The sequence below is a fragment of the Aquila chrysaetos genome, chromosome 24 (assembly GCF_900496995.4).
Source record: "Aquila chrysaetos chrysaetos chromosome 24, bAquChr1.4, whole genome shotgun sequence".
NCBI lineage: Eukaryota > Metazoa > Chordata > Aves > Accipitriformes > Accipitridae > Aquila > Aquila chrysaetos.
This window is the reverse complement of record NC_044027.1, coordinates 9,958,026-9,971,826: the sequence shown is the minus strand read 5'-3', so window position 1 is coordinate 9,971,826 and position 13,801 is coordinate 9,958,026. Positions and strand designations below refer to the sequence as shown.

Below are 13,801 nucleotides of genomic sequence, written 5' to 3'. Positions count from 1 at the left end.
TTTTTCCATCAGGTTGAGAGCAACAGGGAAACCTACATTTTCCAGCTCTTCCCCAAAATCAGGGGTCAACATACATCCCAAGAGAAGAAAGCAAACTCTTGGGCTCCTGTTAGAACAAACTCCTGTTCAATCCGAAGGCTCTTCTCCCTTGTAGAGCTGACAGGTTTATTTATAGCATCACAGTGTTTTATCAGCATGCTGGCTGCCCTCAGAGAAAGGGGGTCATCTCGAACATCTGGAATCAAATCCCCAGTTGAGCATGTTTAACAAGCCGGTCTTTGCACACGTTGGGCTGCAGGTGGAAAACTCACCAGCGAACAAGGCCACACGGGCTGCAGGAAGGGGATAACCACACGCCACGAAGTCTGTGCCTTGGATCTGCCAGTCCTGCTGCCAAAGGCAACCGCAGCTCCTTAGCAACAGGCACGAAACATTGCAGCATCTGCACGCAGGGCCCAACTGATGGGCTGCACCCCATCTAGCCCGTCACCCCAATCCCCACCACACTACTACTGCCATGACCACCTCACTGCTCACCAAACACGCTCCAGAAAGGAATTCCTCAGCATCCCTTTTCTCCAAAACTGCCTCTTGCAAAAAAAGGGTGAGTTTGGAGGTCTTTTTAAGCTTCAGATTGATGTAGGTCCCAGTGCTGTGCCACCCAAACAGCCTGGGAAGAGAGGTGGGGAGGAATGGGATTACTCTGCCTTGAGAGCCCACAAAGGCAGAACTGGTTGCACTGTTAACAGCCAAGCAGCACAGAGCCCATACACGCAGCCTGGCAGGGGCGTATGGCTGCACAACTATTGCCGCCCACACCGTGCCACCTACCCCAGCCTCCCTGCTGGAGGCACTGGGGCCAGGCTGCCAACCAACACACCCACGGGCTTCCTGCAGGAACAGCCCAGGCTGAGCCTGGGACAGGCAATATCCCTTGATAGTGGTTATGGAGGAAGCAGGGAAGGAGAAAGTTGTACCTCAGACCAGTTTGGGGAGCCCAGTCTCTTGCCCCATCCTAAACAGGTAGCATGGCTCAGCAGAACTGCTCCACACACCGCCTGCTGCCGCACACGGAGCAGGGGTTGGCGATGCCAGCCCTCGGGTCCTCGTGCAAGGGGAGCGACCATGTACCACCATAGCGTACTGAGGGACTGGCCTCTTTCTCCCAAGCCAGTACGGCAGATGCAAATGCCCCTGTGTGCTGGGAACAGCCAGATCAGACAGCAGTACAGGAGGCACTGCAGGAAACTTAAGTATTTGGCAGAGAAAGGCAGACCTCACAGCTCTCTATGAATATCTCCATGCCAGCCACCCACCTCAGCCGCACTGCCAGCATTCACAGCCTCCTGTCCTAATATCTACCCCTCTCAGTATCAGACGGGGAATGCAAAGAGGTTGCAGAGGAGCAGAAGGCTGGAGGAGACAGCAGCAGCGTTTCACGTGGATCTTCAACCACTTTGGTATGTGAAGCCAACTTTCAGTTTCAAGAAACTTCTTTCCTTTCTACTTCTCTGGACAGAAATTCAGAGGGGGAAATTCTGACCTGTTTGGAAACTAGTGTGCCTGCCCTCCTTTAGAGCTATGCTTGAGACTCGCTTCTGTGCACCCCATCCACGAGGGAGCCGTCTGTGCTTTTACTAGGATGGGACCAAGCTCCAGGCAGGGCTTGCAGCAAGAGTCACACACCGGCTAAGAGCAGCTCAGCTTACTACCCAGCACATCTCAGCAAATAACATGACCCCTGTCACTACCTGTGCTCCCTCCTCCTCGCCCTCCTTTCTGCACAAAGCTCAGTACAGCTTTGTATAGCCCAGGTGCAGCCCAGCCCCTCATCTCACCCTTGCCCTGCTGCCCAGAGCATTACACCCAGCTCTGCGGGGCTGCAGGCTGCTGCCTGCCAGCACCAGCACCTCCAAGCGGCAGATACTGCCAGCTTGGTACAGAAACAGCTCATATTTAGGATCTCAGTGAGGTCTAGGAGAGTTTTACTCACGATCCCCTAAACAAGACAGATCCTAATTTAGTGCCATCCTTCTCAGGGGACCTGGGCAACTTAAACTTGCTTTTGTGAGCCCTGGGCAACCTGAATTTAAGCAAGCTATGCTCTTCAAAGCAAAACAAGGCTGTACATACAGAAACAGTCAGAGCATCTTAATCTTCAGTGTTTGGCCCCTAGAACAGCCCTGTGGGAGGGGAATGCAAGTCCCAGATGCCCAACGTGCAGCCAGACAAGTGGAGCAGAGCCAGCAGCTTGCCCTGGCTCACAAGAATGCTGATAGACGCCAGGACCTGCCAGCACTCAACACTTCGGCCAGCCAGGGACCACAGCCACCTTTCCTCGGGCTAGGCAGCACTGAAACAGAAGAGAGGAACCTCTTTTTTTATAGCTTGCCCAAATTGAAATAGGTTTCCACCCAGCACTTAGCCACTTTCGGCCAAAGCAGTTAAGATATTCCGGTACACTTGACTTGGCTGTCTAAAAAAAGGAAGAACCAGGCAGGAAACCCCACTGCAGTTTACCACACAGTGCTGCAGGACCCAAGAGGCAGTTGCTGGGTGCTTTAAGGCCATGCTGTAACAAACTGCCCCTTTAAAATCATTAACAAACTCAATCATTCTTTCCCAGCAAGTGCAAAGCCAGGCACCCTCTCTCACCTCACTGGCAGAACAAGCCAGCGATTCACCTGACACAAGGAGCAGCTAGAGAGGCTGAGCTCTCTGATGTCCTGGGAACACAACTCTGTTTGTGACCACCACCAGCTCCGCTCTGTTCTTCCCACACCCCGGAGCAGGTTCAACGAGCTCTCCCCCCCTCCAAGAGCCCCTCTGTCCCCACAGCAGGAGCATCACCCCTCCGCACTGGGTGCAAAAGTCACTGCAGGCAGATAAACAGCCAACTGATCAGGTTTCTCTACTTACCACAGAGAGGTTGGTTCACCAAAGCCTACTCCCTTTTCAGGCTCTTTCTAAATAAAAGCTTCAAAGAGTTCTGGAAATTCATGCTTAACAGGCTTACTGTAATGCCAGAGCGCAAGGGCTCCTGTGGGCCAGACTCTGCTGCGGGACTGAGTCACGCTCATTTTCTTCTGAGACTCTCAGATACACTTGTCTAGGAGTTAAGGCTAGAAAAAGTCCTGCTGGCTGATGCTCATTTTGGCAGATCCTCACTGCCACCCACAACACAGCCTGACACAGCTCTCACGGTCTTCTCAGCAGTGGCCAGCCTTGCAGATGCAATGCAGATGCTCAGGAGAGTAGGTGATGCTCCTCCATCCCCTCCTGGGGCTCAAGGGATGCTCCTGGGCATGAACTCCCCAGCACCCACTCGCTGTCCTCAGAGAGGAGCACTCGCAAAGTCAGCTCAGCACCCAGTCGACCAGGAGAAGGCCTGTTACAGGGTGGACACCCATCATCACATGCACCTGGGGCTGAAAGGACTCAGCACAGACAGTATTGCCATAACCAGGTGTCCTGAGCAAGCCTCTGCCTCCAAGGCACTGAGAAGACTAAAGCAGCAGGTTCAGGACTGCTCAGCCGTCCTGGAAACAACAGTTTCAGTATGTGGCGTTGGAGCCCGCATACAAGAGAAGACAAGAGCACAGGGGACAAGCAACCGTGCGTAACTGCACTAAGGCCTGTCCGCCCTGCCACTCCACTCCCGGCGCTGAACTTGCAAGTCAGCAGCTAGAATTTGCTGAGATACCTCCCAATGATTTAGTGCTGCTGCAGCTCCCAAGCATAAACCCAGAGCCAGCTCACCTCCTCCTAGCAGGAGGAGGTTTCAAGTGCCTTTTCCTGAAGAGCCTTATTTATAAGCAGTAAAGCAACATACCATTTATTGACTCCTCATTTCACCCGGGTACCAGCACAGGCAGGTGCTCCGGTGGGGAGGCAGGAAGGCACAATGTGGGACGGCACGATGGGAGAACCCAGCTGCCTCACCTCACCTGCTCCCTGCTGAAGATTTCACATGCCACACCAAGCTCTCAAGCATTGTTTTTGCATACCTCGGTTGTCACGAAATCCCCCTGCCCCAGCATCTTTGGAGAAAGCAGCCAGAATCCACTTCATTCTGCATAAGAGCTCCTCCTGTGATTTTCTTTGATGCCATTCAATGCAAGCAGCTGGATTCTCTATTTATAGCAAGATCATCAGTTTGGAAAGACAACTTATGTTCTTGTTATTACCATAACACCAGATACATAACAAATCCCCACTATGCCAGGAGTGCTACAAGTTGGTAAGACAGTTCTCATGGTCAGGCTGGACACCTGCAGAGGTCCAAGCAGACAGAAAACAGAGCACTCGGGACTGAGAGCTAAACCCCTGGATCTGACATTCAGTCCTGTGCTGGCACGCCCCATCAAAAAGGCACCAACTCAAACCCACACATTAAGCTTTCCTCCCTGGAGATGTTGCCTTCCGAGCCAGTTTTATTCAAGTCTTATTGCAGGGAGTATTTGGGATTCAGGCGGGTGCGTTCGGAAGGGATGGCAGCATTGTTACCTCTGGCCTGAGCTGCTGGAGTCAGAACGACCGGGAACATGGTTCTGTCAGCAAGAACAAAGGATTGGAAGTTATAAGCATTAGTGCTCCAGAAATGATTCATGCTTCTTGGAAACAGCCTTTTTGCTAGAGATATCTGATAAGCTCTGGTTTTTAATCAAGATTAAGGTACTCGGAGATCAGAGTGTTTTTAAAATAGGTCTCCAAATAATTCCAGGCTGGCACTAGCTTGCCACCCTCATCTTTTCGAGTGGGTCAAAAGCAGCGTCCATCCTTACCTCAGGACATCCCTATATCCTCTCTGCTACCATCATCCAGCATCTCAAGGCCCCAATACACCTGTGGGATTTTGCTCAAGCCATTCAATTAAACCACATGGCACTGACCACCCCTCTGAACACAGTACCTCATGCTGGACAAAGCGGTACCCGGCCACAGCTACTCACTTTCTGGTGAAAGGCCTCCACCCACAAGCTTATTCACAGCAAAACACCCAGCTCATACTTGACGCTGGCACCCCAGCAGCTAGTTTTAACTGGCCATCAATGAGAGCTGGGGGATGCGGAGTTGCTGTTTAAAAGCCATCACAAGGAGACAGAAGCATGCACATCTTTGTGGTCTGAAGCCATTTCACCCCTCTTTTCAGATCCTGGACGTGACCCAGGGACTCGGAGCACATGCAGGCACAACTGTGCACAAGACAAAAATCCGCTGACTGGCAGCAGTCTGGTCCTTTGCTCATTTTCTCCTCTCCTAAGCAGTTTGCACTTCTACACAAGAGATTTGAAGAGCGACAGATTTTAATAGCAGCACAAAGAGGTAATTAACTTCCACAGCAATCCCTGTTGCCAGACTTCAGAGGTCACAACAGTAGCCTAAAGGCTGTACGTTGGATATCTTGGCAATCACCCCTCAAGAAAAGAGGCACCAAACCAAAACCCCGTCCCTGGCATGCTTGCCGGGCTGTTTCAGGAGCAGCTGCCCTGAGCAGGAGGAAGACTCGCCCCAATGCCTGGCAGAGCGCCTTTCTCTACGCTTTTGCACAGGTCAGGTCCACAGCAGCTTTGCAGCACAACCCAGCCACCCCATTGCCCTCCTTCTCTTGGGAGAGCCCGAGCATCCCCTTCTCCAGACAAGCAGAGGATGGTCTGCATGTCCATCCTACTCTTCCTGGCTGTAAGAGCCTCTAGCAAGACTTCACCAAGACAAGTGACAGCTATGTGTCTTCTACAGACGTACTTCTTCCTCCTCCCTGAGGATGACTTTCAGCAAAAGGTATTCTACAACATGCTACAAGTGGAGCATGCCCGTCCATGCACCCGCACCTCCTTTGCCAGAGGGGCTGGCCCGACCCATCACCCTCCCTGGCTGCTCCTCCTCCCCCGACCCTGCCTGTGGGGCCGTGCTAGGGATGAGAGCTGCCTCTGGAGGAGAGGGATCAAAACCCACAGACTTCTTTCCTCCCAGCCAGGGAGCCTCCCTGCTGCCTACCTGATTCCAGCCCTGAAAGACAAGCTACATCTCTGCCAGCTCTGCACTGCTCCAGGGAAGGAATAAGCACTCACACCCCGGTTGTCACACTTGGAAGCAAATCAGACAGACAGAACTCCGCTCCACTTGTTCTCCCATTTTGTTAAACAAGAGATGGGAGGCCGCAGAATGTCTCCTCGCCAAGGAAAGCAGCAAACAGAGTTTTTCAGATGAGCACAAGTGGTGTGCGGGCGGGGCAGGCAGCGGAGAGAGACACACACTGCAGTGACAAGAGACACAAAACCATCTCATGATTAGTTATTGACTCCAGAGGAGTTGGAGCTCTAACAGCAAGCCAGCCAGGAGAGCAAAAATCCCTCTTTTGTTCCACAGCCTCAGACAGACTTGACCACACAGCTCCCTGCTGTCTCACTCCAGACAATGAGAAAAGAAAGTTAATCCACTTCTCCTATAGCAGGAGCCATCCAGCCTGCTGGAGCGATGCTGCAGAACGATATATGAGCATTCCTGCCTGCGCATCAGTGCCAGCCTCGCCTCGTCCTGGCGCCCACTGCTGCTAGCGGATGCCAGATGGCTTGAGGACCTCACCGGGCACTGCCAGTATTGCCAGGGCTAGTGACAGCTTTGGATCCGCTCCTGCCTTCCAAACCCACCGGGCCCTTGCTCAGCTCTGCACTGTCGGCACTGCACTCCTTGCCACGCTGCATCCCAAAGCAGAGACCAGCCGTGGGGTCCCTCCCACCCCAATGATGTATAGGTGACCTATGCTGCCAAGCACAGAAATTTCAAATCCACCTTTATAAAAGACAAACTTCTGATTCAGGATAGAGCAAGCTTCAGACTACTAACCAGGGACTGAATCCATCCTTTCACCATCACTTTCCTAAGCAGCTCAAGCCACAGCCCTTCTGCAGGAACAATGTTCTCCTCTGTATCAGAGGTCAAGTGGTAGAGAGGATCATGGCCAACAGAGTCCTTCGGTGTCACCTCTTCCCCTCAGGAAGGGCACAGATTACACGCACGTCAGGACCACCTTACATGTTAGCCAGACCCAAACTTCTTCCTACTGCCTTTCTAGGGAAACAGAAGTCATCTTTTAGTTTGGACACATGACTTAGGATTCGAGTGACCTGCTTTTCAACTCCTTTCTTCACCACCAGCTTTCTCGGTTCTCCACATGAGAAGTGAGAATAATTACTACATTTAAGATTAGAAAAGGAAATTATGATTCACTGGCTCTCTGCTCTGCAGAAATGGGAATTATGTACCTTGGTACTTCTAGAGAATGAACAGACATAGGTACTTGTGTCTGGAGCTTTGTAGTTCAAGGGAGTGATTTTTAAGTCAAGTCATCACTGCATAAACCTGGACAGCTAAATAATAGAGTAGAGAATAGCAAAGTGCTGAAATATGCTCCGGAAAGCACTTGCAGTTTCTTTACTCTTAGTGACCCAGGAGAGAGGGCTGTTATTTTAACATTACACTTCTGCCTGCAAGAAGCCTCGCTGAATGGCAGGCAGCAGGACCAAAATAATCTGCATAGCCCCTGGAAGCCGCCGAGTCGAGAGGAAAGTGCTCCAGCATCCCCGAGCAGCACAAGCCTTTGTTCCAGCGTGCTCCTGCCAGCAACCGGGGCTGCCTGCCCTGCTCTGAACGAACTTATTTCCCTCCTTCCTTCCCCCAAATTAACTCCATCTCCAGCTGTCCCAGCACCAGCTTCCTGTTAAGATTAATTATTCTTTGTACACCCATGTTTGATGATTTACCCAGCAAGCCAGGCACAATGATTAGGAATTCTGCATTCCCATTAGTGCTCTCCCCTGAGGCTCAGAAGTTTTCAGGGAAGGACCTTCACCCTGGCACAGCCACGGGGAGAAGTGTGCCTCTCCAGAAGGTCTGCGTGGGTCACCGAAGGCCAGTCGTCATTTGTGACTATGCCGCAGGGTCAGCTGAAGATGATGTGCTACTGAACAGCCTTTATTGCTAGTCAGCAGGGCTGGCACAGAAGCCAGTGTAGGTGGGAGCATTTATGATCCCAAAAGGTGTGTCTCCAGTTACGCTCTCCTATGACCCAAGACTTCTAGTGTGTTTTGCAAGGCAGAACGAGCTTTGTTTGTTTGTATTGTCCACCTTTCAGAAGGTGCAATTTTCAAGAGCCATAACAAGTTACCATGTGGAGTAGTCATCTACAGTATTGTTTGCATTTGTGATCTCAAAAACCACAACACTGAGAGAAGCCACCACACCAGACTAGTCCGGCTCAGGAAATGGAAAGCACAAAGCCTCGGTGCTGTGGGCCAGACCTGCAATGGGCACAGACTTTGTGTCTTCTCCTGGGAGCTGTTTGTTAGTCTGAAAAGTCATAGCTGGTCACAGAAGTTGTCCTACAACTAGTTGTATGTACTATGTAAGACAAGGTGATGCTACCCACCTCTCCCCACGCCCCAGCAGAAAGCCATAGCATGTCAGAGGTTGTCTGATCCCTCTGCTGCTGAGCCTGTCCCTTTAACACCTCTTTCCTGTAGGTAGTTCCCTGCTGTCATGCCAAGAAGGATGTTTCAGTAGCTATATAAGCCGCCTCCTCCTCTGAGGGCAAGACATTTTCTTCAGCCAGAAGGAAAGAGAGGGTGCCCATCCGAGAGATCCCCAGCCCCAATGTGGAGGGTTTAAACACCAGAGACCGTAAGATATAGAGCAGCAGGGAGGACACACAGCAAAGAGTCACCTTGCACTCTGCAGATGTTGGTGTCACATCCCAATGTGACTTATGTGGGCAGGTTCAGACACCAGTTATGGAAAGTTTCCACCCCAGCTGGTGAAGCCAATGTGCAGGGACATCAGCCCAAAAGAGCTGCTCAGGTCACCTCTGCACAGAAGCACTAGGAACAGCCACACACAGTCCACCTCAGATTTTGGCTTGATGCTTCTGCCAGCTTTCCTAGAGCCCTGCTCAGCTCCCCCAGCTTCTTACCAAAATCCCTGCGCTGGCATCAAACACCAGATCCAACAGCAAAACCCCTCCTGGCTTCAGGACCAATACTTACACTGGACCTCGAAGTTTCAGAGAGTCAAAGCAATAAGGAAGCAGAAAGAAGGTCTAGAACAAAGAGACACCTTTCTCTTTCCCCACAACAACCAGCTGCAGCACACCGGGAAGCAAAGGAGATCTGGTGTAGAGAAGAACCTGGCAGTTCCTCTCCAAGATGGGAGTTGTAGAGGCAACAGTAAGGTGTAACCGTGGCCAGCTGGCAGTGCAAGGGGCCAGCACAACCGAGCCCTTTGAGGCCAAACACTCTCATCTCGCCCAAGAGGCACCTTCAGGAACAGGAAGTCAATGGGATGGGCCGAGGATGGAAGTCAGCCACACTTCGTTAAGAACGTCTTTGCTGGCAGAAGTACATCGGGGAATACCCTCCAAGGAGATAAATGCTGGATGTGCAACTGTTTTGCTCCAACAGGAGTTAAACAGGCTACAAGTCTGCACTTGTCCTAGACACTTTTTTCCTCAGGAAGCTTCCAAAAAGCTATTGCAAACAACTGGGAGAGGTGCTTGCAAAAGCAAGACAGTCAAGCATAGGCACCATCATCCAGGCTGACATCTCTGTTCAAGAGACTTTGCATTTTACATTCTTCAGTCTTTTTTTCCCCCCAATAATTTGTTATAAAGGAAGAAGTGTGCACATAGGAGAAGCAAGCAAGACAACCTCAGGGAAAACAGCAAATCAGTTTGCATTTCCATGGCACTGAGCACAAAACTAACTTGTAAATGCGAATGACTTATCTAGGGTGGGGGAGCAAGTTCCCAGTTTGGAAGACCTGAATCCAGCAGCTCGCCTCCCCCATCCCTCCACCCCGATGGACTGCACCAACCAAGGGGCCTGGGTCTCACTTGGAGGAGCAGCCGCCCACATACCCCTGATACCTCCTGCACCACAAACACAGCAGAGACCACTGCTGCCTGCAGCTGCCTGCCCCACAGGCAGGCACCCTCTCCCCCGGCACACACAGGACCAGGTACTCAGCCCGGACATCTCCCAGACTGGTACTTCCACAACTCAAAACGTTCAAGTTCATTCGAGATGTTACAAAACGGTTGCTCGCCATGGATCGTGCTTGCAAATGGGCGGGCACCCCTCCTGCTGCAGCAGGGACAGCCACCAGCCGGGACATCACATCGCCTATCTCCTCCTGGCCTCTTCCCATCACCATGCCATAAAAAATACGCATTTTGGCGCTTTCTCAGACCCAGGAGTGCAAGGGCCCGGTGCTGAGGGGCTGCTGCCACGGCGATGCCGGCAGCCCTGGGAGGCCGCAGGGCTCCGGGAAAGGCTGGACACGGGGGCCAAGCTCCTCCGGCCACCTCCCGGTGCCACCGCCCTGGGCACCCGCCAGCTGCAGAGGCTCCTGTGAAACAAGCCTGTGCTGGTTTTTGGGTTGTTGGGGTTTTTTTGGTTTGGTTGTTTTGGGGGGGGGGGGGGGGGCCGGGGAGGCGGGTTGGTTTGGTTTTTTATGGGATGGGAGGAAAAAGTAAGGGGAAGCAGAGAAGGAAATAATTCAGCAGGTTGCTCCCATCAGCCCCGCCGCTCCCGTCCGCGCACCGCCTCATGGCGGGAGGGGGAGAAGCGAGGTGCAAGCCCCGAAGCACCCGGTCCCCAGCGCCGGGGCGGGGGGGGACGACGGACGGACGGACGGGACCCGGCTCCTCGCCGCGGCCCCCCGCCCCGGCTCCAGCCCCACGGGCGAGGGACGTCCGCGCCCCCCACGGTCCCCGGGGCACCCGCACCGTCCCTGGTCCCCGCGGGCTGCGGGCACCGCCGCGGCGGGGACCCGACCCGTCCCGGCCCCGCCGCCCGGGGGAGGCGGGCAGGGGGCTTCCCCAGCCCGGGAGGCGGCGGGCAGGCCGCGGGCTCACCTCGGTACTGCAGCGAGCCCGAGAGGCGCACGGTGACGGTGCCGGCCAGCGGCTCGCCGGGGCTGTAGACGACGCGGCTCTCGCCTAGGCGGATCTCGAAGAGCTGCACCTTCCCCATGGCCGCGCCGCGCCGTCCCGACCGGCCCGGCCCGCTCCGCTCCGCTCCGCCGGCAGCGCTACCTGCCGCCCCACGCCGCGCCGCGCCGGCCCGCGACGTCCCTGCCCCGGCGGGCCGCCTCCGTCCCGCCCCGCCCCGCCTCCTCCCGGCCGCGCTGGGGGGCCGGGGCGGGCCCTGAGGCAACGGCCGAACGCTGGGGAAAGGCCGCGCTGGGGGGCCGGGGCGGGCCCTGAGGGAAGGGGCAGCTTGTGGGGCCGGGCTGTGAGGGAGGGAGCCGGCTGTAGGGCCAGGGTGTGAGGGAAGGAGCCGGTTGTGGGGCCGAGCTGCGAGGGAAGTGACAGCTTGTGGGTCCGGGCTGTGCTATGAGGAAAGGAGCCGGTTGTGGGGCCGAGCTGCGAGGGAAGTGACAGCTTGTGGGTCCGGGCTGTGCTATGAGGAAAGGAGCCGGTTGTGGGGCCGAGCTGCGAGGGAAGTGACAGCTTGTGGGTCCGGGCTGTGCTATGAGGAAAGGAGCCGGTTGTGGGGCCGAGCTGCGAGGGAAGTGACAGCTTGTGGGTCCGGGCTGTGCTATGAGGAAAGGAGCTGGTTGTGGGGCCGGGCTGCGAGGGAAGGAGCCGGTTGTGGGGACAGGCTGTGAGGGAAGGAGCTGGCTGCCCCAGCATGGGACCATCTTGCCTCCCGCTGCTCCCTGCTCCCTCTAATCTGATCTCCTCCCTGTAAGTCTTCCGGCCCAGCTGTCACCTCTCCCCCCTCCTATTTTTATAACCCCAGTCGCTTTAAGCGTCCAAGCAAGAGGCAAATACCGGGGTCCCGACGGCAACCTGGGCCAGGGCTGAGGGGTAAACGACGGCCCCGTGCTCCCCTTGGATCCGCGGGGTGAAGGTGTCCGACCCAGCCACGGCATCCCAGGAAGCTGGGGGTGAGCAGCGGGCTTCCCCCCATCACACTTGCCGTGCCCCCCCTCAGCGCTGCACGATTGAATAAAAACCATCTGTAAAACCCACACCGAAGGCAGTGCTGGGGAGAGACACCTCCCGGCGAGGCCTCCCGGCCACTGGCAAGCAGGCTGCGTACACAGGCGGAATGAGTAAGTATAAAACCGGCTGTTTATCTGCAGAGCACACCCGGCCCGGACCTGGCCAGACAGACAGACGTCCGCCCGTGGACCTGCGCTGACGCCAGCCCGGGCACGCGGGGCTGCGGGACCCTCCGTGCTGCCGTGTGGTGGGTGTCACCATGTAAAACCCCTCGTAAAGCACCGAAGGAGTTTGTGTACTCCCAGCGCACAGGGCTCCTGCTGGGAAACCCTTCCAGTCCCTCCCTCCTCCGGTGTTTAAAAGCTACCTCTTGTTTCCAGCCTGCATGTAGTCACAGGCAGCGTACACCCCTACGGTCGTGTGCCAAGGCTTTCAGCAGCTCATCTCCTCCCGCAGGGCATACCCTGGGATGCATCCATACACCACTCTCCTTGTGCTGCCCTTAGCTTTTGTTTTGCCAGGCTACGCACGCCGATTTTCTCCAGTCTCTTTTTTTGTGAGACAAGCCTGCAGCCTCTTTCATCAGTCTCTGCAGCCCCTGTTTAGCTCTGCCAGCAAAACCAAACAAATTGAAGGGGGGGCGAAAGCACTCTGTGCTACAGCAGATTTTACTGAACCACCTCTCCCCATGGAAAGCGGCCGAAGACTCAGGGCTTTGTGCACTGTTGGGGCCACCCCATCGCTGGGGCAGCACCGGCACCCTCACTCCAGAGGGACACCGCACGTGTGACAGCTCAGGGTGAAAAAAACCCTTTGCCAAAACCAAACCCCTCATGCCGCGTTGCAGCTCTCCTGACGTAAAGAGATTCACGCGCCTTGTTTGCAGAAAAGTTAATTTTAAGCGAAGTTCCTCGCCCAAGGTCACAACACGAATAAAAAGGATTCCTGCACCAGGAGCTGAACAAAGGCACCCGGGCTCAGGCCGCGGCTGTGCACGCTGTGGCACAGCTACAGTACTGCAAGACAGGCGCCGTGTGCTTAGACACAAATACGGGAGCCCTTCTTGTGACATGGCCGGCAGCGATGCCACAGCATTAATCCATCCCCCAGACCATGGCTACAGATTGCATAGCAGTTTGTAAGACGTAACTGGATGGGTATATATCAATATATTCGATGCCTGTGGTGCCAGGGCACCCAACATTCCCCCATTCCCCGTACAGGGCCCAGCAGTGCTGGGTTCAGGAGGGTTTTTCTCACCGGAGTCAAATGTGTATTTGCGTTCCTGCCTCCCTGCTCATCTGCACGTGCCCTGGAGTCACCCCTCTTATCTAATTGCATGCAGAGTCATCAGCACTGAAATTCAGGGCAGGTAAAAAAAAAGCTAAGGATGTTTGGTAAACTACAAAAGATTCGCTTTCCTCACTTTCCTGCTATTTTGGACTATTTTGCTTTAAAAAAATTGTTTGAAGGGTTTGTTGTGGTGGTGGGAAATCTCACTTCCTCTGGGTTCTGCCTGCTCTCCCTTCCTCCTTTTTCCCTTATTAAACGGGAAATTTAAAAAGAAAGAAAAGAAAAACAAACATCAAACCCACCTTTAGAATAAAATTTTCCTTTCAGGTGTCATCACATTCCCCTAACTTCAAGGAACATGAAATTTCTTGACAAAGAACATAATACTTATTAAAAAAACCATTTATCAATAAAACACCCACACTGGCACCTGAGCTGTGCTCTGCCCGCAGCACAGATGAGCTTTGACCATGGGCCCTGGGAGAGCGGCTGTGAGTGCTCTCA

The 13,801-nt window shown here is 54.3% G+C and overlaps 1 protein-coding gene across 1 annotated transcript in view; it reads right to left on the bottom strand.

Annotated features, from left to right (window-relative positions):
• ARRDC1 (arrestin domain containing 1) overlaps positions 1-11,141 on the bottom strand; it is a 40,820-nt gene extending 29,679 nt beyond the window's left edge. The window contains exon 1 of the mRNA XM_030000605.2: positions 10,910-11,141. Coding sequence (XP_029856465.1) covers positions 10,910-11,027 — 118 coding nt within the window. The 5' untranslated portion in view covers positions 11,028-11,141. The remainder of the gene's footprint in view (positions 1-10,909) is intronic.
• Positions 11,142-13,801: the final 2,660 nt, after the last annotated feature.